At 42.4% G+C, this 27,786-nt stretch overlaps 1 protein-coding gene across 1 annotated transcript in view; it reads left to right on the top strand.

Annotated features, from left to right (window-relative positions):
• The window catches only part of kiaa1109 (KIAA1109), a 78,775-nt gene that overhangs the window by 29,398 nt on the left and 21,591 nt on the right, over nucleotides 1-27,786 (top strand). The window contains exons 24-56 of the mRNA XM_079370435.1: nucleotides 359-478; nucleotides 630-964; nucleotides 1,515-1,765; nucleotides 1,977-2,217; nucleotides 2,403-2,894; nucleotides 4,444-4,714; nucleotides 4,857-4,994; nucleotides 5,163-5,233; nucleotides 5,398-5,571; nucleotides 6,067-6,187; nucleotides 6,447-6,596; nucleotides 7,145-7,272; nucleotides 7,906-8,108; nucleotides 8,383-8,577; nucleotides 8,717-8,928; nucleotides 9,405-9,556; nucleotides 15,180-15,330; nucleotides 15,500-15,652; nucleotides 15,870-16,110; nucleotides 16,248-16,396; nucleotides 16,998-17,232; nucleotides 17,581-17,742; nucleotides 18,767-18,951; nucleotides 19,479-19,654; nucleotides 19,805-20,399; nucleotides 21,495-21,693; nucleotides 22,071-22,334; nucleotides 22,722-22,815; nucleotides 23,924-23,974; nucleotides 24,560-24,766; nucleotides 25,314-25,549; nucleotides 25,702-25,946; nucleotides 26,081-26,186. Coding sequence (XP_079226561.1) covers nucleotides 359-478; nucleotides 630-964; nucleotides 1,515-1,765; nucleotides 1,977-2,217; nucleotides 2,403-2,894; nucleotides 4,444-4,714; nucleotides 4,857-4,994; nucleotides 5,163-5,233; nucleotides 5,398-5,571; nucleotides 6,067-6,187; nucleotides 6,447-6,596; nucleotides 7,145-7,272; nucleotides 7,906-8,108; nucleotides 8,383-8,577; nucleotides 8,717-8,928; nucleotides 9,405-9,556; nucleotides 15,180-15,330; nucleotides 15,500-15,652; nucleotides 15,870-16,110; nucleotides 16,248-16,396; nucleotides 16,998-17,232; nucleotides 17,581-17,742; nucleotides 18,767-18,951; nucleotides 19,479-19,654; nucleotides 19,805-20,399; nucleotides 21,495-21,693; nucleotides 22,071-22,334; nucleotides 22,722-22,815; nucleotides 23,924-23,974; nucleotides 24,560-24,766; nucleotides 25,314-25,549; nucleotides 25,702-25,946; nucleotides 26,081-26,186 — 6,703 coding nt within the window. The remainder of the gene's footprint in view (nucleotides 1-358; nucleotides 479-629; nucleotides 965-1,514; nucleotides 1,766-1,976; nucleotides 2,218-2,402; nucleotides 2,895-4,443; nucleotides 4,715-4,856; nucleotides 4,995-5,162; nucleotides 5,234-5,397; nucleotides 5,572-6,066; nucleotides 6,188-6,446; nucleotides 6,597-7,144; nucleotides 7,273-7,905; nucleotides 8,109-8,382; nucleotides 8,578-8,716; nucleotides 8,929-9,404; nucleotides 9,557-15,179; nucleotides 15,331-15,499; nucleotides 15,653-15,869; nucleotides 16,111-16,247; nucleotides 16,397-16,997; nucleotides 17,233-17,580; nucleotides 17,743-18,766; nucleotides 18,952-19,478; nucleotides 19,655-19,804; nucleotides 20,400-21,494; nucleotides 21,694-22,070; nucleotides 22,335-22,721; nucleotides 22,816-23,923; nucleotides 23,975-24,559; nucleotides 24,767-25,313; nucleotides 25,550-25,701; nucleotides 25,947-26,080; nucleotides 26,187-27,786) is intronic.

Raw genomic sequence — 27,786 nt, forward strand, 5'->3', positions numbered from 1 at the left:
CATCAGAGAATCAATGGAAACAATTTTGAACTTTTCTCTAATGATGCATGACCCTGAAATCACAACTTTTACACTGCTTGCAAACTGATCAAGACTCGGACTCAAATGAGCAACTGAACCATAAAGCATCGATATGCTCACAGCAGTTGTACATACAGTACACTACAGTTTGAAGTTACTCTGAAGGAAAACAAGTCTGTTTACAAAATGCTTGTTTGTGTAATACTAATAAGGATGTTTTTAAATGTTATTGAGCAGCTGTGACCACGGGCTGTGACACTCCAATGTAAAGCAAAGACTGATCCCGTCCTTGCTGTCACTAATTAGTTTCTGCTGAAAATTGATGCTTGTTTTGCAGATGAGCTGCTTGCCAGGTCACTGCCGAACATCAGAGGAGCTGAAGTACACCATGACGCGACTGGCCATGGATGGAGTTGATCTGTTCATTGTGGAGCATGGCTGTGCTGCAAACATAAAGGTTATTAGCTCCAATTAATAAATGTATTCCAAATGAAGCTATTTTTACGAAGCATTTGATTTTAAACTCGGTTAAACCAAAGCAAATGTATGAATAAGCCGTTTGATTATTGTTGGTGTTTAAAATGTTTCTTTCTTTCTTCCTTTTTCAGACGGCTAACATCCGAGTTGCAAACTGTAACCTCCACAACCAAGCAGTGGGGGAGGGCATCAGCGCTGTGGTGCAGGACGTAAACATTAGGCAGTACATCGAGCAGCAGCAGCAGCACAGTGAGGCAACCAGGCTGCAGCCAGCTGGACAGGGTCAAGGTCTGGGTCAGCCATTAGGTCTCGGTCAGCCCCCTTTGCTGCGACGCTCAGTCTGGCTGGAGGCAGGTTCAGTCAACCTGAACCTCATTACAGCAGACATTGCCCTGGCTGCTGACCACCCAGCCAAGTGTGAAGTCCAGAGGCATTTTCTGGAACTTCATGATGCTCTATCCAAAAGGTAAATAATGGAGGGGGGTGGGGGTTTGTCCCTCAGTCACCGTCAAGGCATTTCAGCAAAGCATATCATCGTACTCTTTAGATCACTCTAATTTAAATAAATGGTAATCAGACTTGTGTAGGGATTTTCCAATCTTCTGACTAAGTTCATTTAGACTTCTGAGTCACATTTCCTTTCAAACACTGATGGCAGAGGCATTTTATGAATGATTGAATGTCGAATATATTTTGTATATCTGCATTCATATGCAAAGATAAAGATTGATAAACTGCTGTGATAATAGATTCAATAAATCAAAGACCTCCTAAAAAGTCATCAGGGAACAATTTCCACTACGGCTGCTTTTTTATAGCCTGCAATTTAATTCAGTTTTTTGTTAATTAAATTCACTGCATGTGGTTTAAAAAAATTCACAAATCTAACTGATTGCACTCACTTTGACAGAAATACAGCTAACACAAAGCTAGCACAATTGCATGTATGAATTGTGTTGCCTCCTGCCATCTGTTCAACATCCATTTCTTTTTCACATCCCTCTCATTCCCCTCAGACTTTGGTTCCTGTGGCCGGAGGACTCAGGCATTCGCAACAAGCGCAGCAGGAATCGCTGTGGCTGCCTCGGAGGCTGCCGGTTCTTTGGAGGTACCAACATGGGCCTGGACTTCTTCAAGCTTGAAGAGCTTACTCCTTCGTCCTCGTCTGCCTTTACTTCTTCCAGCATAGACTCAGACATGTCTTATGGCCAGTCTTTGCTACATCCTGGAGAGTGGATTATTACCAAGGAAGTACCAAAAGTTGATGGTATGGATGACTAAAGATTACATTTCTTAATGTTCTCAAAGTTGTTTTCGGGCTCTTCCAATACCATGGTTTGCTTTTTCATCTTTCTGCTTATCTACTTGTTCATTTCACGATCATGTATTCTGTTGGATGGTAATTAATTTAACTTTTTACCATCATCTTCTTTACCTAATCATTGATGTGCTGCTTAACAAAATCTGCACTTTCGTAGGGAGAGTTGTAGGACTGAAGACCGACACACACTCGCCATGTCTGCCACCTGAGCTGCCTGAGAGGCGTGTTCAGCAACACCTGAGTCTCCAGGTGCCCCAACGCTCCCACAGCTCTGCCTCTTCCTCTGAAGAAAATAGTTCCTCCAGTGCTGCATTGCCCCTGCTGGCCGGAGAGAGGGACTCTCCATCCCCAAGCACAGAGGAACGCCTTTTCCAGATGAATGGCAAAAGCCCTGCTGAGTAGGTTCAAAAATGATGCTTTGCTAGAACATACAGTACCATGTTAGTGTTAATGCTGCAACATAAATATGAGCAGTCGGAGCATACACAAAACATTTGAAGGCAGCACAACCAGGATATGTAACTTTCATGTCCTCACATAGTCAATAATGGCTTGTAAATGTTGATTTCTCATTTCTGTGCAGCACCCTAGGGGAGGTCCCTGAGGTTTCCCCTGTCTCACCCAACAGTTCCCAGGACCGCTCCTCTGTGCGCTCCCCCCTCTGCTCCCCCCTTAAGCGGCAGTCATCTGTACACTCAGGTCGGCTTGGCAGCACCAAAAGCCTGTCAGCTGCCGTCTTTGCTGACAAGCCTCCACCAGTCTTGTCTGGTGGAGTCCAGTTTAGCAGTGAGGTTTCCCGGAGTGATGAGAATGTCCTGGATTCACCACGTCAGCGTAGGAGCTATGGCTCCTTTCCCTTTACGCCTTCAGCGGACTCCAACACCTTCCACCAGTACCGCTCGGCTGACTCCAGTATGTCGGTGGCCGACAGTGAGGCCTATTTCTCCGCTGCTGAGGACTTTGAGCCAATAAGCAGTGCTGATGAGGGTCCAGGGACATACCCAGGTCGCAAGAAAAAGAGGAGGCAGCAGATGCAGCAGCCACAGCAGCCTCCATATCACATGGACAACTACAGGTCAGCTTACGTATTTAGTAAATACTTAGGAAATTGGCACATCTCCGAGTCTTTGAGCTGCAGCATGTTTTACTAAAGTTCTTGACGTGCTGCAGTTTTAAACTTTGAGCAACGACTGGGTGGTTGGTCAGATCAAGTACAAGGTTAAGCACAGGATTAAGGTGATGGCAGAGTCAGATAGGGGGAGAAACGGCTCACAGTGACATCAAAGACTCGTTCATTTCTCATCTGTTCTCTCAGATGAATTAATGACTTGTCAAGCAAGTTCTGACCTTGCCAGACTGCTTGAAGTGTTTCCCTTTTAAGTAATGTTAAAGAGGCTGTTCTCAAGCATTTCTGGTGGATAATTTAAGTTTTAAGATTGAGATCATTTCAATAGAGTAATGAAATACATGTCTCTCTTTAAAGGTCACATGTAATGCAAAATGAACTTTGCTATATTTTCGCACCACTGCGTGTCCCTCGTCTTTCACAAAAAAAACCAGTGATGTGAACGCTTCAACTTCTCCATCTTGTGCCTGCTCCCCTTTTCAGAAAAATGTGTCAAAACAGGCCATTTGTAGAGTTTCCGCTGGCTGGTTGTGGCCCAACAGAAATGTTGGGGGTTCGATCCCTAGCTCATAGCAGCTTCTGCAATCAGAATTTCAATGTGACCTGCAGTGAAAAAACACTTTGAGTTGTCAGAAGACTAGATGAGCACTATACAAGCTAAAGTCCATTTACCTTTTACCCTTTATGTCATAAAGGGTAAAAGGGTGGGGTGACTCCCCGTAGTGGATTTGACACTCCCACAGCTACGCATTTGTTCTGTCCTCTTCAGTCTGACAGACATGTTTTGGGGAGCTCTGGATGAGAAGAAGGACAATATGTGACCTTTAAGTTCCATTGTATTAAAAAGCTAAAGTAGTGTTTCAAATAGCAAGGTCTTAAACACTTTGCGTACCGGTACTCGGAAAAACCATTGTGGATTGGAGTTAAAAACAGCCAGTAAACTTGCACCAAACTAGTTATTATGGACCCACTGACTTCTTCACTGCATTTGTAAAATAGCACGTTATATTGGATGAGCAGTGTTGTGCTTAATACCAAACAATTTTTGCTTTTCATTGTGTTAAGAGAGTTCCTCCCGAAGCCAAACATGTTGCAGTTTTCATTTTTAGCATGATTCGATCATGAGACAAATGTTCTTGAAGGTTTTGTAGCATGTAAGAGGTTCGATCCAAAGGCAGCCTCTGACTGCTGATGTGTTTTGCAAATTGGATTTCATTGTTGTTTTATTCCTGCTTTGTCTTTTGTCTATTCGCTGGAAATGTCCTGACATTGATTTCATCAGGCTTTTAATAAAAAACGCCTCCACACAAACACAAGTTTGTTAATTCAGTCTCATAAAAGGTGTCAGAATGACTCGAGGCTGTTGAACCTGAAGTCTGTATTCCAAAACAATAAACGGATAAGTAGATCAGTAAATAGTCTGGAGGACATGCATGCTTTTTGAATGTGTAACTGATTTTATTTCTGTATTGATTTCACGTGTTCTATACATTGACAGTCGGAGCTCCATCTACCACAGTGTTGAGGGTCCCCTTAACTATGTTCTCAATGGAGAGTTAATCACTGAGCCGCGCCCGCTGCCCTTGCCCCCGATGTTGCCTCCACTGCCGCCCCATCCGCTGCCTAGCCACACATCCCAGGCCTCCTTCGTTTCTGCCCTGGCTGAGGAGGAGAGCTCGGTGGAAGCGGAGAAGACAGCTGAACCAGGACCTGTGACCCGTCAACCCCACGTCATGGCGTGCTACCAGACTTATCTAGCCCATTACCAGGCAAAGTCTTTCACATTATTTTTCTTTAAATCCTGGGTCCTTCAAATGTCAAAACAAATACTTTAACAGGCAGAGATTGTTCATTCAAAACTATAACTACTGTGCAGCCCAATTAAAACATGCTTCACTGAACTGCTTTTAGGTTTCCAATTGGTCTGTCAAGCAGCCCACCAACAAGAGGACCTCCAAATCTTCTTTGCACCGCCCCCTAGATTTGGACACACCCACCAGCGAAGAGAGCTCCACCTCATTTGACCAGCTCTCCGTGCCCAGCTTCAAGGTCTTTAAATGGTTTTTTGGCATTTTGGCATTTGGCTCCTTTCAGCATGTGATACTATAACTAACCTTTTTGATTGGATCTTACTATTTTCTGCACACGAGATATAATGTCAATGATTCATAATTCAATTTAGCAGTTTTGTAGAGTAACGCATGTCTTTACATTCAGGTGATAAAGCAGGGCCTCTCTGCTAGCTCTCTGTTGGACAGAGGACTTCAGCTAATGGGAGAGAACAATAGGTAATGGCATTAAATGTTTGGGTACAAAAGTAAGTTTTCTGTTTTCTTAACCTCACCTAGATCATTTTAAATTGGCGCCGTTCTCTCATATAGAAATGTGGGCTCTGTTTTAGATCATTAATTTACAGCGTTTGATCAGAGATTGTGTCATTCCTCTTCTCCAGTACGCCATATACTCCACTGGATAAGAGGGCCATGGAGAACACTGATGAGGACACAACGACGGATGACTGGACGCTAGAGCAGCCCTTAGCTCAGACCAGGACAACGGCCATAGTGGAGGTGAAGGGAGCCATCAATGTGGTGCTAACGCCCCTCGTAGCTGAATCCCTGGACAGGTAGTAAAACATTCTTTTTGCGTTTTAATCTTAACCTCTGTTTGTTGTTTAAGCTTTAACTAGGTCCTGATTTTAAATACATTCATTCAGCATAGTTTCCAATTCTGTGTAGAACAGGTTATATCTTTTCTCTTAACAGTCTTTCTCTATTTAAGTAGGTCTTACAGTACACATTCTCAGTGAGGGATTACTGCATTCTCTCTTAGGTACATACTGGTGTGAATCTTAAGTTTGCCAAGGGCTGCTGATGCTGGGTTACAAGAGTCGTACTATCCTTTTTATGGCCAGTGCAAGGTTGTGATTTAATTAGCTATTGCTTAAAGGTTAAACAGTGACATGCCTCAATGTAGTGACAAAATAGATTTCACTTTACTTGGGACAGGAGTTTTTGTAGGTTTTCAAACCCCTTTTTGCTGGAAACCATCGCAGACATACAAATGCATAACATTTTTGTTTGTGTTAAATTCCAGCTGTTTGTCTGATTGATCTCTTCAGGTATATTGAATCCATGGTACACTTTGCCAGTATCCGTCATCCTGCATCCATCCTGGATGACCTACATGGAAAAGTCCTCAATGAAGCCTATCAAATCAGCAAGTCCACTGTCACTGAGTCTGTAAGTACAACAAAGCTCACAACCGAACTTACACAGGAAATTGAATGATCAAAGTAAAGGAATGTCGACATTAAATTGATAACTCTGTTTTACTGACTTGAATCACATGGACATTAGTTTATTTCAACCTTAAAGGAAATGCTGTAATTGTTGTAACAGTGTCAAAAAAGTGTCATTGGCTGAATTGAATCAGACATCCATCTTAGACTTTCTAGCCTAATGACTAACGACTCACTCTTTTGGATCTGTATCCCCATAGAGCCAAACAAGCAAGCAGGAGCACAAGCTGTCCAAGACAGAGGGCACAACCCCTGGATCCCTCAACATCTCCCATGGCCAGACGGACCTGTCAGTCAAGCCAGATAATGTGAAAATCAAGGGCCTCCAAGCCAACGTCTCCATTCCCAAGGTAAGACCCGTGACCCTAAATAATGAGAGACCAGTGGTGTTCCTGTGCTCTGACTGAGAAATGTTCAAGAGCAGGCACAAAATCACGATTGTCGCTGTGGATCGCTTTACATTTACACAATGATTGGGCCCAGCTTTGTGTGAAATAATGATGTCAGCCAAACATCTTAAAGATGCAGTCAACGCAATCAAGATCATTCATAAGTTTCTTTTTAATTTCACTGAATTCAAATTGGAGTCTGTGATTACCAAAAGTAACTCTGTACATTATAGATGTTCCTCATTTGTAACTTTTGGATAATTATTTTTCCCTCTGCATTCTCTCATATAATGAGCATCCTTAAAATGATCACACTTTGTATGATTAATCTGTTCATTACATTTTCATCCCCATGGAGAAATGTTCTGTACTTTTAAACACTTCTGTTGGGGTTGCCCATTAGTTATCATGTTTTTATTAAGACATTTTTTAGACGACAATATCCACAGCAGACCACACTACTATACAGTTTAGTTTACTGAGCCTTGTATATTTTCTCTTTCTTGCAGGTGAATCTTTGCCTCCTGCAGGCCTCTGTAGAGGAGGGGTCACCTTCTTGCTCCAATAAGTGTGTCACACATGTGTCTCTTGTGGCACTGTGCTTCGACAGGATCGCAACTCAGTTTAGAATGAACAGGTTTGGCCTCAAATACTCCTAATGTGTTTGTGTTTATGTGCATCAGTATGCCTAAAATGACATTTTAAAGCCCAGTTTCCACCAAGCAGTCCGGTTTGTTTCAGTACAGTTTGGTTTCGTTTGGTCCTGTAAACTCTAATCTTGCTTGCAACCGTAGTCTTATTTCGTAAACGGAGTGTAACCCAGATATAGATGGCTGCAAAATAGTGTTACATCATGTGCTCGGGAGTGTTTGCATGAAACATTTGTTCACTAAGAAGAAAAGTGCTGCACGTTCATCCGGTCTCCATGACAACAGTGTGTTGTCAACAGCCGCTGTCTGACAGACTGGCTGCATTACTCTTTATTGCAGGTTTTATATTTTAAGATAGTTTTTTACCCCAAGCAGACACAGAGCAAAGAGGATGTTGGTAGGAGGCTAAAATACGGGGGAATGTTATACATACCTTTCTGAAAAGTTGATTTTCAAATTGAGCGCCATTGAACCCATTGAAAACAAGTGGAAAGAAACACTGACTCTGAGTTTGATACTGGTTATTCAGAGCACATGCAGACATAATCACCAAATATTGAACTATTCAGACTCCAGCTTAAATGCAGCCGCTTGATCTGTTTCTTTGTTGCTGCTTCCAGGGGTATTGTGGAGGAGACGCCAAACACAACAGAACATGGGAGACCTTCAGTCATGTTGGAGAAGTATGCCTCAGCCACCAAGATGCAGCCTCAGTCATCTGGCTCACTGCGCTCTAACGCTGGCATCGAGAAAGGCAAGGAGATCGCTGCCAGGCTGAATATCCACCGAATCCACAGCCAGCTGCGGGGCCTTGACTCCACAGGTTGGTGTGAATGAATGAATGAATAAATAAATGGTTGCCTTATCTCTTATAAGATACTTACACACATGATTAAAGGAATATAAGATGTCTCCAGACAGTATCAGGCAAGTGCTTAAATCTTTTGACTTCAGTGCATATTGGGTAGCATGACATCATTTTAAATGATCTTCTTTAAGATTAGGTTCCCCTTTTTCAAGTATTATTATTTTTTTCTTTTTTTCAAAAGAATACATTGAATGGTACAAAACCAACATTGTATATGCCTCTTTTCCAGACATAGGCACATGTGCCATCACTGCAATACCTTTTGAGAAGTCCAAAGTGCTGTTTGGCTTGGAGGAAATGGAAGAGTTTTCACTTGTGGATGAAACGGATACTCAGGCCACAGTAGGAGATCTTGGACGTTCTACTCTTGAGAAATGGGGCTGGATCATGTTTGAATGTGGCATAGAGAACCTCACAGTCAAAGGTAAACAATTCGAAACTCTTGAGCAGAATTCACGACTTACATTGAGATTACAGATATGAAAAAGAAAATAAAGATGCATTTTTTAAAAGGACATCTTGAAATTCCTTTGTTTATTGACATTTTCCACTTCATGTTTCAGGAGGCCGTCAGTCAGGGGCCATTCTTTACAATGCATTTGGTGTGATGGGGCGCTCAGAAACTGGGGGTAAGACTGGGATGTCTAAGTCCAACGGTTCGACTGGCTCACAGACAGGCAGTGGATACAGCACTGATGTCTCTGATGACAACCTGCCAAATGACACCATCGGTCCTGCTTCTGATGTGAATGAACACTCAGACTCCGATGATCAGGTGTGAAAAGATTTCTTCATTAATGTGAGGTTGATTTGGGGATAAAATGCATTTAGAAATCCACCATACCCTTTAAAAACCAGAACAACCTGAAGTTTGTTTTTTTGAGTCTGCCACATAATTGAACTCCTCATTTGTTTGTTTTGCTGGCTGACCACAAACTTTCACTTACGAAAGACAAAATCAATATTCCTTGAGTGGACTTCTTGTTTTCTCTGCATGTCTGCATGTTTGTATACTAAGCTCAACAATCATTGTCTAACTTTAAATCAAAGATGTATATTTATTTAAAGCATTCAGGTTGTCCTAAAAGAAGAAGGGGATTAAACAACATATTTCAAAATCAGCCATTATGTTGACACTTGTTTTGGTTTCCAGTCAGAGGATGGTAGTACATCTGTGACATAGATGCATCACTGTCATCAGTGAGGCCCCTTCAGTTTCATCCTCCTGTCATATCGTGTTGTACTCTGTAGGATGAAGGGGTGGAATCGGACGACCTAAAGAAAGACCTTCCCCTCATGCCCCCACCTCCGGACTCCAGCAGCATGAAGCTGACCATCAGAGAGATCTGGTTCAGCTTTGCTGCTCCCACTAATGTGCGTTCACCTTCACAGGCCATCTCAAGGTATGACTTCATGGGCATAACTTTAAATATGTAAATATATAGTTCATGGGAAGTTCTTGGTTAATCCCCTGTGACTCCTGAGGTCATTCTTACTTTGTATTTGCTACCTTTATGGTAAAGACTTTTCTGAAACTTACCAACATTTTGGCAAGCTGTGCACTCTCCTTTGCATTGCATATTAACACCATTTAATTATATATATATATATGTATATATATATATATGTATATATGTATATATATATATATATATGTGTGTGTGTTTGATTGTCAATTAAAAGAAAAAAAGAGAGAGGGGAAAGAAAAGAACACCTAACAATAACACCTAACATTCAAAACATACAGAGCACTGCGCATCTTTGATCACAGCAACAATATACTATGGCCATAGTTATGTACTGTAAACAAAAAAAGTCTAATAGTAGTTAAGATAAATTAATTTGACAAATACAAAATCACATACTCATTTGCACAGTGAGGTTTTATACAATAAAATGCCTCAGATTTTTAAGGTCATTCAGTATCAGGTCCAACGTTTTTTCAAACTTGTCTCCTCTATCTTCATTGGAGAATCTCAGTCTTTGCAGATGTAAAGTATTTGACAATTCTCCCAGCCAGAAATGATATGAAGGCACGGAATCCATTTTCCATAAACGTAAAATCACTTTTTTTGCAATCACCTTCCCAGATAGAAAGGTTCTTCTTTTAGGTTTATTGGCAGAGGAAACAACACTTGTGGCCCCCAGGATCGCTACCATGGGGCAGGGGACTAAGTTCTTACCAAAAGCCTCAGAATGAAACTGAAAAATACAATTCTAATATTACTGAATGTAACCCAGGTGGAAAACCTGCATTCAATTATTTATCCCTTTTATAATGTAGTGCGTTGTACGTCATCACGTCGCGCCGTCACGCCGTCAGGTGACGGACGCGCGCAAATAGAAACCCAGCTGCGGCTGGCAGCAGGAGGAGCGAGAGGGGCACACGCTGGAAAAGTTGCTGCAGGAGCCGACTACCGCCGCCGACATCTGTTAAGTACCTGGGACACATTGTTTCGGAGGAGGGAGTCGAGACTGATCCAGACAAGATCCTTGCTCTGAAATCCTGGCCAATTCCAAGAACTTTGAAAGAGCTCAAGTCATGCCTAGGTTTCGCTGGATATTACCGGAGGTTCATCAAAGGGTACTCTGCCATTGCAAAACCCCTCAATGATTTGACGCATGGCTATACACCTACCTCCAAGGCCTAGAAAAAGTCCAGTCCAGTAAACACCCAGGAACCAAAACAGCCCTTCGGAGAGCGATGGTCCCCTGCCTGCCAGCTAGCGTTTGAAACGCTCATTGGGAAGTTGACCAGTTCCCCAGTCCTTGGTTTTGCTGATTCGAAGCTGCAATACATCCTACATACCGATGCCAGCACCACTGGGCTCGGAGCAGCTTTGTACCAGGAACAAGAGGGTCAGCTTACAGTAATTGCCTATGCCAGCCGTGGTCTGTCAGCAAGTGAGTCGAGGTATCCTGCACATAAATTAGAATTCCTTGCGCTGAAGTGGAGTGTGTGTGAAAAGTTTCACGACTACCTGTACGGAGCCAACTTTGTGGTAGTGACTGACAACAACCCGCTCACTTACCTGTTAACAACAGCGAAGTTGGACACCGCGAGTCACAGATGGCTTGCCGCCCTGTCCACCTACACTTTCAAGCTGCAATATCGAGCCGGGAAGCAGAACCTCGACGCTGACGCTTTATCTCGACGCCCTCACGGCCACCCTGCTGACCTGACGATGTTACAGAAAGATTGGGACCTAATCAATAAGTTCACCGAAGAGCGAGTCATTGAACCTGGTGAATCGGAAGAACTCGACCCAGACATTATTTCTGCCATCTGCCTCCGTGGTCTTGTCACCTGTCAGCCCAACAGTTTGGCGGAGAGTCCCATCGCCTTGGTCGAGTCCCTGAGCCTGTCGGCTAAAGCCGTTCCTGACTGCTATGCCAGCGAGGACCTCCATGGTCTACCAGTTGTTCCTTCCCTGTCGCACCTGGACCTCAAGGAAAAGCAGCGTGCTGATGCAGTAGTAAGAGAGGTCATCCACTAGATGGAGACTGGGGAGAAGGTTCCCCCAACGGCAAGACAGGAATTGCTGGACCTTGTGCTGTTGCTGAGGGAGGTGACCCGCCTCGAGCTGCAAGAGGGTATCTTGTACCGAAGGAGGCGAGACGGAGAACAAGTCTCATTCCAACTGGTGTTACCAGAGGAGCTCAGGTCAGTCGTGTTCACAAGCTTGCACGATGACCATGGGTCACATGGGCATCGAGCGAACCTTAAACCTTGTGCGCTCCCGGTTTTTCTGGCCTCGCATGGCATCTGACATTGAAACCAAAATTAAGACCTGCAACCGTTGTGTGAGACGCAAGGCACTCCCTGAACGATCAGCACCCCTTGTTAACATCAAGACCACTCGCCCCTAGAGTTGCTTTGCATGGATTACCAGTCACTTGAACCGGATCAAAGTAATACAAAAGACATTCTTGTCCTCACGGACCATTTTACAAAGTTTGCAATAGCTATTCCCACAGCAAACCAGAAGGCAAAGACAGTGGCAAAATGTCTATGGGAGAACTTCATTGTGTTCTATGGGATACCAGAACGCCTCCACACGGATCAAGGGACCGATTTTGAGTCGAAGTTGATCAAAGAACTTTGCCAACTCGCTGGGATTGTAAAGACTAGAACCACCCCTTACCAACCTCGGGGAAACCCAGTTGAGAGATTCAACCGCACCCTGCTCAACATGCTGGGTACGCTGGAGCACAAGCAGAAAGCTGGATGGAAGGACTACGTAAAACCGTACACGCTTACAACTGCACCCGGAACGATGTCACTGGCTTTACACCATACGAGCTAATGTTTGGCCGTTCACCACGTCTTCCGGTAGATCTAGCTTTTGGCTTGCCTGTGCAGGACCATCAGTCCACTTCTCATTCCCAGTACGTTGAGAACCTGCGGTCCAGATTTCCACCTTGCTTCAAAAAATGTTGTAAAGTCTGGTGAAAGAAATAAAGCCCGCTTTGATCAGCGAGTCACTCCGTCAAGTCTGGAGGAAGGTGATAGAGTTTTGGTGCGCAATGTCAGACTTCGTGGCAAACACAAGCTTGAAGACAAATGGGAGCGAGATGTGTATGTTGTTGTGAAGCGTGCTGGAGACCTGCCCGTGTACACAGTGCGGCCTGAGAGCAGGGCAGATGGACCAACTCGTACGCTACATCGGGATTTACTCCTCCCATGTTCCTTCCTGCCAGCATGTGGCAATCCAGATCCTGTGCCAGTTACACCCCCACGTCGTCCTCAAACCCGGAGCCAGAAACCAGCTAGTGTTGATCACACTGAAGACCTGGTTGAGGAGGTGGATGAATGGAATGTGCTTCAAGTCCAGATCCAGCCAGCCACATTCCAGTTCCACAGTTCACCTGTTGAACCTTCTACTGGATTCAGTTTGCAGCCTTTACCCAGGGCTGCTGTTTCACCTGTGTCCTCTGTGAATCCTGTTCCCGGAACTGTGGACTTACCTGCCGATGGGGAGTCCTCTGCTGAGTCTGAAGCTTCTTTACCTGTGAGAGAAGAGCTTGAGCCTGGTGAATACTTACCTGAACCTGAAGGAACACCACCTACCTGTGTTCCTGGAAATCTTCCAGTTGAAGAACCAGTGCTCCCTGACCAAGCAGAGACGTCACCTAGCCAAAATGAGCAATTGCTCAGTCCACCCACAGTATCGGTCGAAGCTCCAAACTTACCTGACCCGGTCGTAGAATCGAGTCCTGTCGTCAGACGTTCTGTTCGGCAGCGTCAGCCTCCTAGTCGCCTTCAATATGCGGCATTAGGTAATCCGCTTATTTCGGTCGTACAGACATTGTTTCATGGCTTTGTCGATGCTTATAGCAGAGTGCTTAGTACTGCTGCAGCAGCTAACCTTATGCAACCTTGTGTTTATGATGTTTAGCATGCATCAGGAGTTGCATGGTCTAAAGGGGGGAGGGTGTAACCCAGGTGGAAAACCTGCATTCATTTATTTATCCCTTTTTATAATGTAGTGCGTTGTACGTCATCACGTCACGCCGTCAGGTGACGGACGTGCGCTCCTAATTACAAATAGAAACCCAGCTGCGGCTGGCAGCAGGAGGAGCGAGAGGGGCACACGCTGGAAAAGTTGCTGCAGGAGCCGACTACCGCCGGCGAGCATGTGAAACCGAGCCGTGACTGATTGAAACGCAGAATTGGCCAGGTCGATGGCGAGCTAGAGCCTAATCTTGGCATGAGGCCCAAAGATTGTGCTGGAACCTAACCAACTGAACCTCCACTGCTCAGGCCGGGCTGGTAGGAGGCTCTTTTGTGCAGCAACCCTCTTCCCGCTTCTTGGTTTGTCCCCCTCGCAGCTCACCAACGGCCCACAACTCACTCACTCACTCACACATGGACTTTTCCCCCACTGGACACTCAGTCGTGGGGCCGTTGAGCTGTGGTAGCGCTTACCATACAGGCAAACCTTGAACTCTTTTTTTGGGTATTTTTGTGGACCAGCCTCTGTGAGCCATAATTATCCATCAATGTTTACATAACATATTTACTTGTACATACTGTTGTTTGACGAATGGCCATTCGCATTCTTATTTTTGTATTGCTTAATGTTTGTTCACAATTATAATATACAGTATATCACTAAAAAGCGAACCTGTGTTCAGTGTCTTCCTCTCCACTCCTAGAGACAAACCTAGCCTTCTGAACCTAGCCCAAATAATAGTCTGCTATCTGTTAGTACTTAAACAGTATTCCTATAATTTAATAGTTAGCATACATGTTACATGAAGTTTACTACATGCCCAGAAAGAATGTGCTAGAGTACCTATCTGAGATTTACATCAGTTACACACTGGTGGGATATCAGGATAAAATGTGTCGAGCTTTTCCTATGAAATATAGAGTCTGTGGAGTGTGTTAAACTGTATTAGCTTGTGTCTGGTGTTAACTCAACATTATTGCACATTACATAAACATTACAAATGACCTCGTTTTTTATTAGATATCATTGCTATCTACAAAGGGATTTTTATCTGGGGCACGTCACGAAACATGAGCCATGTTTTGAATAAGTACGGTAGATCTTTTTAAATGGAAAGCAACCATAATTCACCGATGTCTGGCTGGAGTACTGAAAGCTTACTACAAAGATGCTGTTTGTGCAAGTGTTGTGAAAGAAGTGAAAGTCTTCTGGGGAGAGTATTACTTTTTTGGAGAGGGTTTTTTAATGAGAATCATGCTGTCAGCATTGCTGCTGGTGCAGACCTGCCAGAATCACAGGTCATCAAACTGATCAAACTGCAAGAGTATTTATTCTAACTCGGCTTTCCCAGTACATCATGGTTTTTGATGCTTTTGAGAAAGAAATTCTATTCTCGCCTCCCTTAAGCTGAGAAAAAAAGGGGCTAAACTTATTGACACAATGGTCAGTCAAAGTGAATGTCTTAAGTATAATGTCCAAAACAGATGTAAATCCTAAATATATGAATATATTAGTTGTTGTGTAGATGAACGGTTAATTGTTGATTCATTATCCTATGACTCCTTTAAAGGCAACTGAATCTGTTGAGCACTGCCACACCTGCCATTGGAGCCTGGTTGGTTCCCATTGACCAGCTCAAATCTTCTCTGCGTAAACTGGACATGGAGGGCACACTACGAGTGTGTGCTGTCATGGGCTGCATCATGACAGAAGCTTTAGAGGTAAGCAGTACGTCTGTAGGCTCAAACAAATATCACGTTTATCCAATATTCTCTGAAAATGAATGAAATCAGTGCCGATTTCTTTTGATCTGATTTGTAAAACTAAAGGATTCCCTAACCTGACAGTTACACTGTTTTTTTGTTTGTTTTTTTGATCGCTCCCCATCAGAAAAAGAGTATTCACATCCCCATCCGAAGCAAGTACAACCGAGTGACTAAACGAGCTCGTTACTTGCATGAGAATCCCTCCTGTATGCTTTGCAACATCCTTCATCGATATCTGCAGCAGGCTGACTATTCAGTCATTGAGGAGGCCACCATGGTAAATATGAAGTCTTTAAAGAGCGTCTTCTTTATCATGTCTAATGCAGGGGGAACCCTAAAACTACATCCTTTACAGTTAAATGGCTGCAAAAATATATGCTATGTGGTTTCATTTAAGCCTAACAATTAATTTAAAGTAGCCTTTTGGGCGCTCCTTTACTGCTTCGAGTTAATTTATCACTGGCACTTATACAACCCTCTCCTTTTCATCCCAGAATGACGGAGTTCCAGCACTTGTGACTCTAAAAAAGGGTCTGGTTGCTTTGGCTAGGCAATGGATGAAATTCATCGTGGTTACTCAGGGCTTCAAAGCTATTGGTCTCATGAGGCCAAATCAGCTCACTAAGCCTAAGGAGCCTCAGCAGAACCTGGTCGAGACAGTTTTAGGCTTGGACAACGGCGCTGCACTGCAGAGTGACACCAGTGCGGATGGAGCTGAATTTGAATTTGATGCAGGTGGGGACTTCCATTTTTCAGGGTGTTTATAGAATTCTGATCATGACCTTTTGTGTATGCACTATATGTTTATATTTTGGTTTAGTAGCAGTCATACAGCTCTTCCAGGAGTTTTATTTGATGTAATTATTGTGAAGCCACAGTGAGTGAACACACCATGCTGCTGGAGGGAGCATGCAGCCGCCCCCCACCCAAAGAAGGAAACTCAGGCCCCGTAAGCGGTGTGGAGATCATGAGGAAACTGTCCAAGTCCCACGCACACAACGAGTCTGCACTAAGGATAAAGGTACACTTTGTGCATCACTGTTTTCCAATTACCAATTGTAAAGTTCCCAGAGACCCTAGGCATGTCATCAAATGTGTCATATCAACTGAACATTATCCAATTTTGTTCTGATACTGCATCATTTAATATACAGTAGAGTATTTATTAAGAGATAGAGAAAAACTTCTGAAAGCGGTGCAACTCACTGCACTGGTAATCACTCACTGCTAAGTGCTGAAGCTAGCTCTTTAACTCATTAGAATGCCAAATAAAGCATCAAGAAATGTAGCCAGTCTCACAGATGACTGGAGTAGATCCTTTAGTAGGGACTAATTCCTAAATAGACTTTGAATCCGGAATAATTTTGAATCAGAAATAGATTCTGCATCAAATCGAAGTTGACCCACCCAAAGATTCCCTACCTTAATTGAGTGTAGTGCCAAGTAGTTTACAAATTCAAAGAATTTGAATAGCTTTTATGGCGCAATGAAATATAATTGTAACTAAAACAGCAGTATACTTCCTCTTAAGAAATATACATGTAAAAGAATAAGGTATATACAACATGGAATAAAATGCCATAAAAGAACTCCTAAGTAATTTGTACATTGGTCACACCCAGGGCTCCCATCCATACCAGTCTCTGAGCTACACCAGTGGTGACACAGCAGCTGACTCACCGGCCCATGTGAGCCGCGCAGGTCTGCCAGCCAAGGACAGCCCCAGGAAGGAAAGCCTCCTAAGCAACCTGACGGGCAGCTTTCGCAGTCTGCACAACTTGCTAGAGGGCATGCCCCAGAGGAATGAACCGTCTGCTGCCGCAGCTGCTGCAAAGAGCAGCTCCCTCACTCGCACAGGTACTCATGCCTGGGATCTGGTCATGCTCTTTTAGTTACATTTAAAGGCCTGCTTCACTTTTGGTACAAGGCTGACATCTGCTGCTCAATAGTGTAAATAATAAAAAAACACAAATGTGATCTTCCTTCTAGCTAGCTTCTACACATTTATAGAATCAGTCTTTAATGAGTTATTGACTTGTACACTTTTGAGAGTAAAAACAAAACAATTCAAGTGAATATGAACCACGTTTCTCTGTGATGTAAGGTGAAGTTTCTCGTGAACAGCATTCAGCATTGGTGTCACGTTCAGTTGGAAGTTTCCTCCGTGATGTAATGTGCTCTTACCTTCTGTCTCCTGGGACTCAGGAAACAGCATAGGAACAGATATGTTGACTGAGCACCCACTGCTGTCTGAGCCCGCCTCCGTCAGCTTTTACAACTGGATGTCAAATGCTGTCGGCAACAGGACTGGGGCAGGAGTCCAGGAGTCCCCCGTTAACCGCTCCCAGCACAACAGCCTCCAGACAGGTGAATCTGTGGGCTCCAGTTGGGAGGGGTATTGATCACTTGACTATGATCATTCATTAATTGTAAACAAATATAAAACTTAGAGTTTGGCTAATTTATGTGAACATATGTCTGTGTCCTTTGTCATTTTATTTATAATGCAAATGTACCATTCTCCTAAAACAGAGAGTTTAACAGCTGATAACTTCCATTAAATGTAAATGTAATGTTATTATTTAACTAGAGTCACTGGATTCTCCTGTCATCCACCACTACCAGTACCAACCACTACCGACAGTTAACAGTCCAGAAGGTTAGGGATGGTGACTCTGTGTTGGTGAACTAGTTAGCGATATATAGACGTGTTTTCCCCCCTTTAGTTAGTTCAATAGCTTCTTCTTCCTCTGTCAGTCTATCCTGCAGAAACACCTTAAAACGTGATGGTTACTGATGTGCTGATAAGGTTAGCTTTCGTTCATGCTGAGGCAAAATAGCTTAATGGAACAAAAAGAAAACAGAATTTTATTGAACTGTTTTAAATCCATCATATATAGAAACTTTCTACCATATAACAAATTATTCAGGTTTTTATTTGTTGAAAATGTAGACTTACTCAGTAGCTATGATGCAAGCACCCGCTGACAGCTGTAAAATAAGAATGCACCGATACAGTACGCCAACTTTAACCCGTGCTAGTCTGGTGTTCATCGAAATGGGCTGATGTTAGATATTAAGTGGTAGTCTCTCTACATGTGTGCTACTGGCTGCAGCAGAGTTGTTGTGATGCATACATAGTTTTGTTACTGCTACCTTCCTAGTCAACATATTTGTGATGTTGGCGAGTTGTATTAAACGTTCATAGCGCAGCTCCTTCCTTTCCATTATTTCCTCTTAGCTCCCACTCAATTTCAGTGTTACCAACATTTGGAATCATCCACATGGATGGAGAGTGTTGTGTAAAAGCTAGAATAAACCCCATGACGAGCTTCCTTGATCATTGGTGTTAGATCACATCCCATCCCAAACCTCTGTTCTGCTTCCTTAGGTGGGACATGTAACCTACCCACAATCCCCTCAGCGTCAGACTTCAACACAGTGCTCTCCAGTGACCAGAATACCTTGGATGGAACCCACTCCCAGCACTCCCAGCATAGCACAAGCCAGGACGACATTGCTGACATTGAGGAGGGCAACCAGTGTCCAGCTGCTGTTCAGCTGGCAGATGCTCAGGTGCTGCAAATACACTTGTCCATATTTGCTTGCTTCTGTCTAATCTTAAACTCGACATGCATGCGGTTCTTTCTTCTTCTTTTTTCAGAATCGGACAAATCTGTTTACTATTTAAAAACCTGCGTCATGTCTAATTATTTAACACTGAAGACAAGCACTTGTACATATGAACTTCTTTTCTATCATTTAGAAAGTGCTTTAGAAATCAATATCAACAGTTTCTTTAAATTGTAAACCCAAATAAATAGATTATATAGGTTAGCTGCAGACTGAAAATCTACAAGAAATAATTCTGTCACCATGTTGATGCAGAATCGTTGTCGTCCGCAATTAATTAATTTTAACACCCTTACTAAACATCAGGGTATGGTAGATTACACTTTGTATGTCTTCACCTGACATGTCCCTCTTCTTGCATGAGGATCTACAGTATGTGTAAGAATCACTACTCAGATGACTAATAACCTCTAAAAAAAAAATAATAATAGTGTTTTAATTTTTCTATGCTCTCTGTTTCTCACCCTCAGGTTGTTTTTAAGCCTCTGCTGAGCTACACAGGCATTCAGGCCCAAGACACCACTCCTCTTAGTTACAAGATGTATTTTGGGGAGCATCTGTCTTTTTCTGGGAACCTTGAGTGTCTCAGAGCAGACATTGTCGACTCGGACACCTCCAAAGACCGGAAAAACAAAAGATCCCGGAGGTAAAACACATCTTCAATCAAAAACACATGGAAGTTGCAACAATACCACATGATTATGGAATTTCAGAGTTACATTCATAATTCCTTGGTATTATGTTCAAGTGTTGACGTCGCTCTAAACACAAGTACTGTATATCACTCTGTCTTTAGACAAGGCATGGTCAACCTTCCTCCGCTGGAGTTTAAGCCAGCACTGCTAATTGAGACATTCAGCCTGAATGCAGTGGTGATGGAGAAGTCGGCCAGTGCTCCACAGGGTCCCACTGCAGCGCCACTCTCCTTCCATGACCTCAACCGCCGCCACTACAACACATTCCACTGTGATTTCACTACTGCTTGCCAGGCTATCAGCCAGCGCGTCGACATGGCCCTGGTGCGCCTCATCCACCAGTTCAGCACCATGATCGATGACATTAAAGCCACGCAGACTGATATCAAGCTGAGCCGCTACACTGCCGGCTCAGCCTCTCCCACACCCACCTTCAAGGCTCGGCCTTACCGCTACTTCAGGTCTTCAGACTTCAGCCGCAGTTCCCGTGGAAGCCTCAATGGAGCAGGACGCAGCGGAACTCAAACCTTAAAGAGCAAGAGAGGGTTGAGTGCTGCGGGGGGAGCAGCTGGTGCAAGTGCAGGCATTCCTGGAGGTTTACCTCCTAACGGGCCGCCATCAGGAATGGACACATTAGGGAGAAGGGAGCCACGAGGACGCAGTTCCTTAGGGCGTTCAGAGCGACGCACGTCTAAGGTAATTTTAATTCAGAGACATTATTTTACACTTTTGAGGTGTCTTTTTTTGAAAAATAAAACCAAACAGTCAACCAAATGACTCAAATCTTCCAAAATAAGTCAAAGGGGTTTATTAGCTTATGCAGAGAGTAAACTTGATACCTGCGTTATTTGAAGTCTACATTTTTTAAGATAAAAATAAGAGAATAAGAAAAGTCCACTGACAGACTTCTACAGATATAACTACCATTTATTGACATGTTTCCTACCCTAGAACGCTATCGCCCTAGCAAACCATATAAACAGGATTTTCATTATATTGTCTAAGTGTCATGGGTCCCTGGTTAGCTTCAGCTTTGTTGTCTTTTAAAGTGTAGGGTTTCAGGCATGTATTCAGGTGAATTTCACCCAGCAATAGTTACTCTCACCTGCAGCTGTGTGTCAAGAAGAATGTGCCTGCACCATTGAAGTCTCACATGTCCCAGGAATGGGTGGACCAAAGACCAAGTTTGCAGTTTCATAATTTTTTTAAGGATTTTTTGTTCTTGAATTCCAAATTATTCAGTAATTTTGAAAGTTAAAAAGTCAAAATTACTGAAAGATTTGGAATTCCAGAACATAGTATTTTGTTTTTTAATTTGTGAGACATGGCACAGTTGACAATAAAAATAAAAAAAACTACTGTAATTTGTCATGTATTTTCACCTTTTGATTATTGATTTTTTTTTTTTTGTGCATGTTATATCGGGTAAAAATCACCTGACATTAGTGATGGTCTTACTAATTTTAGCAACAGTGTTCTTGGGTTAAAATCACAAAACTAGAGTGGTTGATATTTATTGAGGAACAACATTTTTTAATGTCTGTTAAGCTGTGTGTGTAATATCTTGTAAGAAAATAAGGCTTGGTTTTTGTTACATTCTGGTGTCCAGACGACGAAACTCTCCCGAAATCATCTGTGTTCAGTATAAGCAGGCTTTTACAAATCTCTGTGTAAATATAATGATTAACTTTCCTGTTATGTTGATGTCATTATTTGTTTCGGTCTTCTTGACACACATATTTTGACATTTCTATTTGTTGTATAATGTGAAATATTTTGTCACTTCTTCAGGTGTCAAGGAAGGGGTCCCGTGACGTGGCCGACCACATGACTATCCAGATGGATGACTCTGACTCCATCACAGTGTCAGAGCAGAGCGAGCCATCGGCAGAATGTTGGCAGAACATGTACAAGCTGCTCAACTTCTACTCCCTCATCTCGGATCCCACTGGAATCCTGGAGAAAAGCTCCCCAGAGAATTGCCTTTCAGGTGGGAATCAGCTTCCAGCAGAGACGCCCATTTTTGAAGTTCCATCTGTTGTCCCACCCATTCATCCCTCTCTGCTTTACTGTGCTTTTTTTTCCTTTTTACCTTCCTTTTACACATTAGTTTCAAAGTTATGGCCTTGGAGAAGTCATATCTTTTTATTCTCCTTTATCTCTTTTTTTTCTGAATTAATTTCTGTTTGCTGTCATACACATTTAGAAAAGATGTTGATTATGTCAGGCGCTCTATTTGTGAGATTGATTTTCTTTCATGCAAATGGGTTTCTTCTGATGCCATAAATATTTTTTGTTCGACATCTACAATGATTTATTTTTGTATTTTTACTGAACAACTTTACGTCATGCATTTTCCTTCTGCAGAAGGTGGACTTCGTTCCGCAGAGCCTTTCTGTAAAGTGATCTTTGAGAACGAGCAGCAAGAACCTGCCACCCCCAACAAACCTCTGGGTGCAGGGGGGCGACGGCGGAGCCTGGTGAGCTCTGAGCCCCAGCACGTCACCCTCATCGTGTTTGGCATTGGCATGGTGAATCGCACCCACCTAGAGGCCGACATCGGAGGGCTGACCATGGAGGCTGAGCTAAAGAAGATTCATGGAAGTTTCACCCTGAAGGAAAAGATGAAAGGTGAGGATTTGTGTGGGCTCTACTTGTTGATACTCTCTTTTTTATTTATGAAGCTCTTTATTGATTTGTTTTACGTTGTCACTTAATGTGATCTGGCTACCTGTGCACGTGCTCTTCCTGCTGGTTTAAGAGAAAATCCTGATCAGAGTTGTTGTAATAAATGTCTGAGATCAGTCAAGCTTGATAGACAGTTTTTTATTTCAAACTTTTGCAGTCTTCGACCTGACAGTTTTCTAAAGTATTAACATCTAAAATCTCCCAGAAAAAAAACATGTTTCAAGTGACTTCACAAAATGTGATGCATTTAATGTCTGAATTAAGGTAGACAGAAATGATTTGCTTCCTTTTTGTTTTGTTTGATTTCATTTGTCTTTCATTTGTTCACAGATATCTTGCACCAGAAAATGACTGAGACGTGTGCATCCGCTCACATAGGCGGGGTTAACATCGTTCTGCTGGAGGGAATAACACCTGACATCCAGTACGTGCCAAATCTTTTAAATGTGCTGATCGTTCAGGAATCAAAGGAAAACTACTGCAGTTATTCATTGAGTTTCAGGGTACATTGTGTCGATGCTTAACCTTGGCGGATTTGAGTTTCTTAATTGAAATATGATGTTAAAAATTACCTTTTTATCATGATTTCATATTTTTGGTGTTTTTAGTTGTTATTTTTTATTTTAGTTGTAGTTACCGTGTATATTGAACTTTTGGGGTAAACAGTTACAGTTAATTACAAGTTCTTTAAAATAGTTAATTGCTTTTTAAGATAGTTACTGGTATCCAAATATTAAGTGAAAAGAAAGAAAAGCACCTATCTGGGCCTTGCACAACAACAAAAAAAGAAAGACTTGCACTTTGATGCTTTAATGCCAAGTCAATCTGAAAAGCCCCAGAGTTCAAACTAAAAAGCTTCAGGATTAAGTCAGGGCCAATTACCAACTTTAGTCCAGCCAGCAGTTTGTGTTTTTAATTCCAAGTGTTTTAACCAGAACAAAACTAACCTAATCAGGTTTATTATCAGCCTTGTAGTCATACACTCAGACTGACTGATGTATCTACGGCATGCTTCGATTCACTGCAGATCTTTAAGGCTCATTAGGAGCCTTTTTTTTCATCTAACTTTTATTAAGAGATGCATTCAGTCAGTGTAAGCTTGAAACTACCACCTAATCCTATTAGCATACTGTTTGCACCCAGCTGCACTCAACTCTTTGAATTTCTAAATGCAGGACAATTTGGCACCTACCAGTTGTAGCTGGTTTATTAAATTGCCCAACATTCAGGTGTAGGTAGAAAAGAGTGTTTACGACTAAGAATATTAATAACAACAGTTAGTTGTATAACAACTACATGTACCTGGTTAGATTTGTTGTCACTATATTTAGATAATGTCCCAACCATGTAACTTGCACTCTGCTTTTGTCTCCAAAACAAAAGCAAGGGAGGATGTCCCTCACAGCTAACCACGTCCCTCCAATTGGCCTCTTGCTTGTGGAAAACTGTCTTAACCTTTCGCTGCCAAAGATCTGTTTCACACTTGTCTCCTTGTATATTCCTTGTCTTTTCTTTTCTGACAACTTGCAAAGACTGGAGGATTTCCCAACATCTCCCACCAGCACAGCTAAACAAGAGTTTCTGTATGTTTTTGCTGCACTTCAGGGTTCATCTCATGAATATATCAGAAACACAGCTGCCCTGGTTGCTCATCCTTCATTTGTCTGATTCAATCATGTATATTTTCATGAGTCGCTCATGACTTTCCTTGCTCTGGTGTGTGTGTATGTTTAAAGCCCACTTCCTGGATACAGTGACCAGTTACCATTCCTTTTTGATGTTGAAGTGATGTGTACATCTCTTCTACTTACCTGTTTCAAAAATACAGAAATATTTGACAGTCTAATATTTCAGTATTTTAAGTAACTCATTCATAAGCCATCTCATAATGTGTAATACAACATGACAATCCTGTAATGTCATGTTGTATTTTCTACAAGTCAGGGTCACATTCTTTCTTTGTATGAAAAGACCTCGCAATCATCCATTATAATGTACAAATCCTTATTCCATTCATGTGTCATTATTATTCCTGTTGAATTGTATCCATAAACTAAATGATGTCCTGAATCTGCATGTTGTTTTACCACTGAAATTGTGCGTCCGTTCACATTTCATGGAACTCGAGAGAGACATATTGCTTATCGGGTTTTGCTTTTGCATTTTAGAACCGTGGTCAAATGCAACATCGCCAAGTCGCAGGCATTGTACAGCGCCCAGAGAGGACTGAAGACAAACAATGCAGCTGTATTCAAAGTGGGGGCCATCATGATCAATATCCCTCAGCACCCTGCTACTTTGCACAGCATGATGGTCCGCAGCTCCCACCAGCTCTCCAAACAGATCTCTGACCTTATCCGCCAGCCCTCAAACACGTATGTCCACCTTATCTTTTGCACCAAGTCTCAATATTGCACTATTAAAGTAATACATCTTTGAAATGTTTATGTCACACCTGCAACTATCTCAAAGGAGTGCTTTCATCATTTGTGATAGGGAACTGCAGCACATCCACACGGTTGCCAGTTAACTGCTTTCAAAGCTTCTGTGTGGTTTGTTTCCATGGTAACATTCTGAATTATGTTAATATATTTATAGAGTTGTAGCTGTGCTGTGGATATTAAGCAACTTCAGTTGGATGTTCACAGGAATGTGAGCCAGTATCTGCAAAGCTTTGCATAATCACACAAACACATATAACTTAATAAAAGCAGTAAAAGCAATTTTGAGAGTTGGTTCGATGTGTGTTCTGTACTTTTTTTAAATCATAGGACTGAAGCCGACAAGACTAACCATTTTACCGGAATTAACATAAAAAGAAACACTTCAAAGAGCGCATATTCACATATTCTAAATCAACACCTTTGTAGATAATGAGCCAAATATGAACTGAATGTTTTTTTGTTTCCTCTCCCCTCACAGTCAGCCTCCAAATAGGGAGGACACCCCTACCCCACAACCCTCTGACAAAGCATCCAGCATCAATCAGACCCCAGTAGAAGCCAATGAGTTCCCTCAGCTCCCTGAAGGCCTGGAGAAGAAGCCCATTGTCCTTAAGTTCAGTGCTATGATGGACGGCATCACTATTGGGGCAGCCCTTTTGCCCTCACTTAAAGCTGAGTATAAAATGGGTCGCATGAAGAGCCATGGCATGACAGGTGCGTTTAAGAGAAGATCTGACGTTGATTTGCAAGATGATTGCTCATGAAACTTGTCTTCCTATGATTTGTATCTATGTTGGGGTATGTCCAGTTACTGTAAAAGGAGTTAACATAAACCCAACTGTTTCCCCTTCTTCTCCTCTGTTCAGGGGCACAAACCAGTTTCACCTTTGAGTTGCCAAACCACAAGCTTTGCTTCCAGTCAAAGGTGTCCCCAGTGGACATGTCCACCATGCCACCATCAGCAAGCCTCACCCTGCCACCAGTCACCATGTCAGGGGAATACATCATGGAGGACCATGAGAGCCACTCGGATCAGGGCTGGGGACCTGATGACTTCCCAGCAAAGCAAGGAAACTACCTTCAAGGCAACTACCTGCGATGTGTTGCTGAGGTAAAATGTCTCTTAGAGGGCTTCACATTTGTTTTCCATGACCATAAATTAACACTAATAAGCCACCAGACTGTATAAACACAGCAGCCTTTGGTGATTTTTATTTTCCCTCTCTGTTTTTCTCTTTTGTACAGATTGGTTCATTTGAGCACAACCTGACAACTGACCTGCTTAACCACCTGGTCTTCCTGCAGAAGGTTTTCATGAAGGAGGTCAATGAGGTCATTCAGAAAGTCTCAGGTACTGTATAAATACTATGTTTTTGAATACAGTAAAAAATACAATGTATACAACATTTGCCACAAATCCATAATACTGTAATGTCATTTAGGTTGTCTTTGGTGTAAAATTAAAAGGTCCAATATTACGTTTTTTTTTCAGGTTTTACATGCTCTTTAGTGAGTTTTCCAGGTGTCTTCTGCATGTTTAGGCACATCGATGTGCAATAAAAAATAAATTTAAAAAAGTCAGCAGAAATGTGGCTTCTCCTACTATAGCAGTAGCTGCATAAAATGCTCCTAAAATGATCCCCCCTTGTTGAAAATTGCCAGTGTGTTGTCACTTATCCAAACCCGTTGGCTCATTGAAGCAAGCACATGTTGCTCCGCTCAGAGCAACAGTCTGCATTCCCAATATGGTAAAAGGGACGTAACCTTTTCAAGAACCATGCCAAATGACTGACCAACAGAGCAGATCTGCTAACCAATCAGATGATAAATGATAAATGGACTTGAGCTTGCATAGCGCTTTTCTAGTCTTCTGACTTCAAAGCGCACGTCATACTTACCTACCCATTCACACTCTTTCTCACACTGATGGCAGTGGTTGCTACTGTCCCATTCATACACATTCACAAGCCCCTGGCGCAGCAGGGGGAGCAATTTGGGTTAATATGTCTTGCCCAAGGACACATCAGACATGTTGCTTGCAGGAGCGGGTATCAAACCCTCATCCTTCCAGTTGAGAGACAACGACTCTACCAAGCCACAGCCGCCCCAGACTTTGCACACGTGGGGACCATGAGCGTGGGGGATTCAGAGCTTTAGAAATACAGGCAGATGAGAGTCTGCATGGAGCAGCATTACATAAAAATAGACGCTTTTTTGGAACATTAGCGATTGTGAACGTACTTAAGTAGAGAAATATAGCTGTATGAACACCAAAATAGGGCATTATATGGGACCTTTAAGCAGTATTTTTCAGACTAGGAATAACAGTGAAAAAAAGTTCATATGAATTTTAATTCTAGACCACAGGACACTAATGATTCCCTCAATAAGAATTACAAAAAAAGTATAACCCTATCATTATTATCATTATTATTATTAGTAGTAGTAGTAGTATCATCATAACCAAACACCTTCCCAACTGAATTAAATTTGATTAATGGTTGAGAGAAATGTTGTTAAAAATAAAACCTTTTTATTTTAGTTTTCATCAAACAAGGACAGACAGAGGTTTGACTTGTTAGAGGCTGCTCCATTTTTTTTTTTTTTTAATTTCAGGTTAGGGTTAATTTAAAGGGCAAATTTAACAGACTTTGCACATTTCTGTGTAAGTCTGCACCATTTCTTTGCTGCTGAATGAAAAGATGCCTTACAAATCAGTAATTTATCTTCTGTGAAAGCTGCGAGAACCGAATGTTTCCAAAGCATTCTTAAGCTTACATGAAATCATTTTAATAGATAGCAGTTTCTTTTAACTCAGAAGGCCTGATTTTAATATTACTGTTCAACTGGAAGCTGAATAAAGGTGGTCATATTATTCCATCTCTGGGTAGAGATTATTAACAACACAAGTGCACATAAACTATTTAAATCAGGAAGGAGTCTCTAAATGT

The sequence above is a fragment of the Symphodus melops genome (assembly GCF_947650265.1).
Source record: "Symphodus melops genome assembly, chromosome: 19".
Lineage (NCBI taxonomy): Eukaryota > Metazoa > Chordata > Actinopteri > Labriformes > Labridae > Symphodus > Symphodus melops.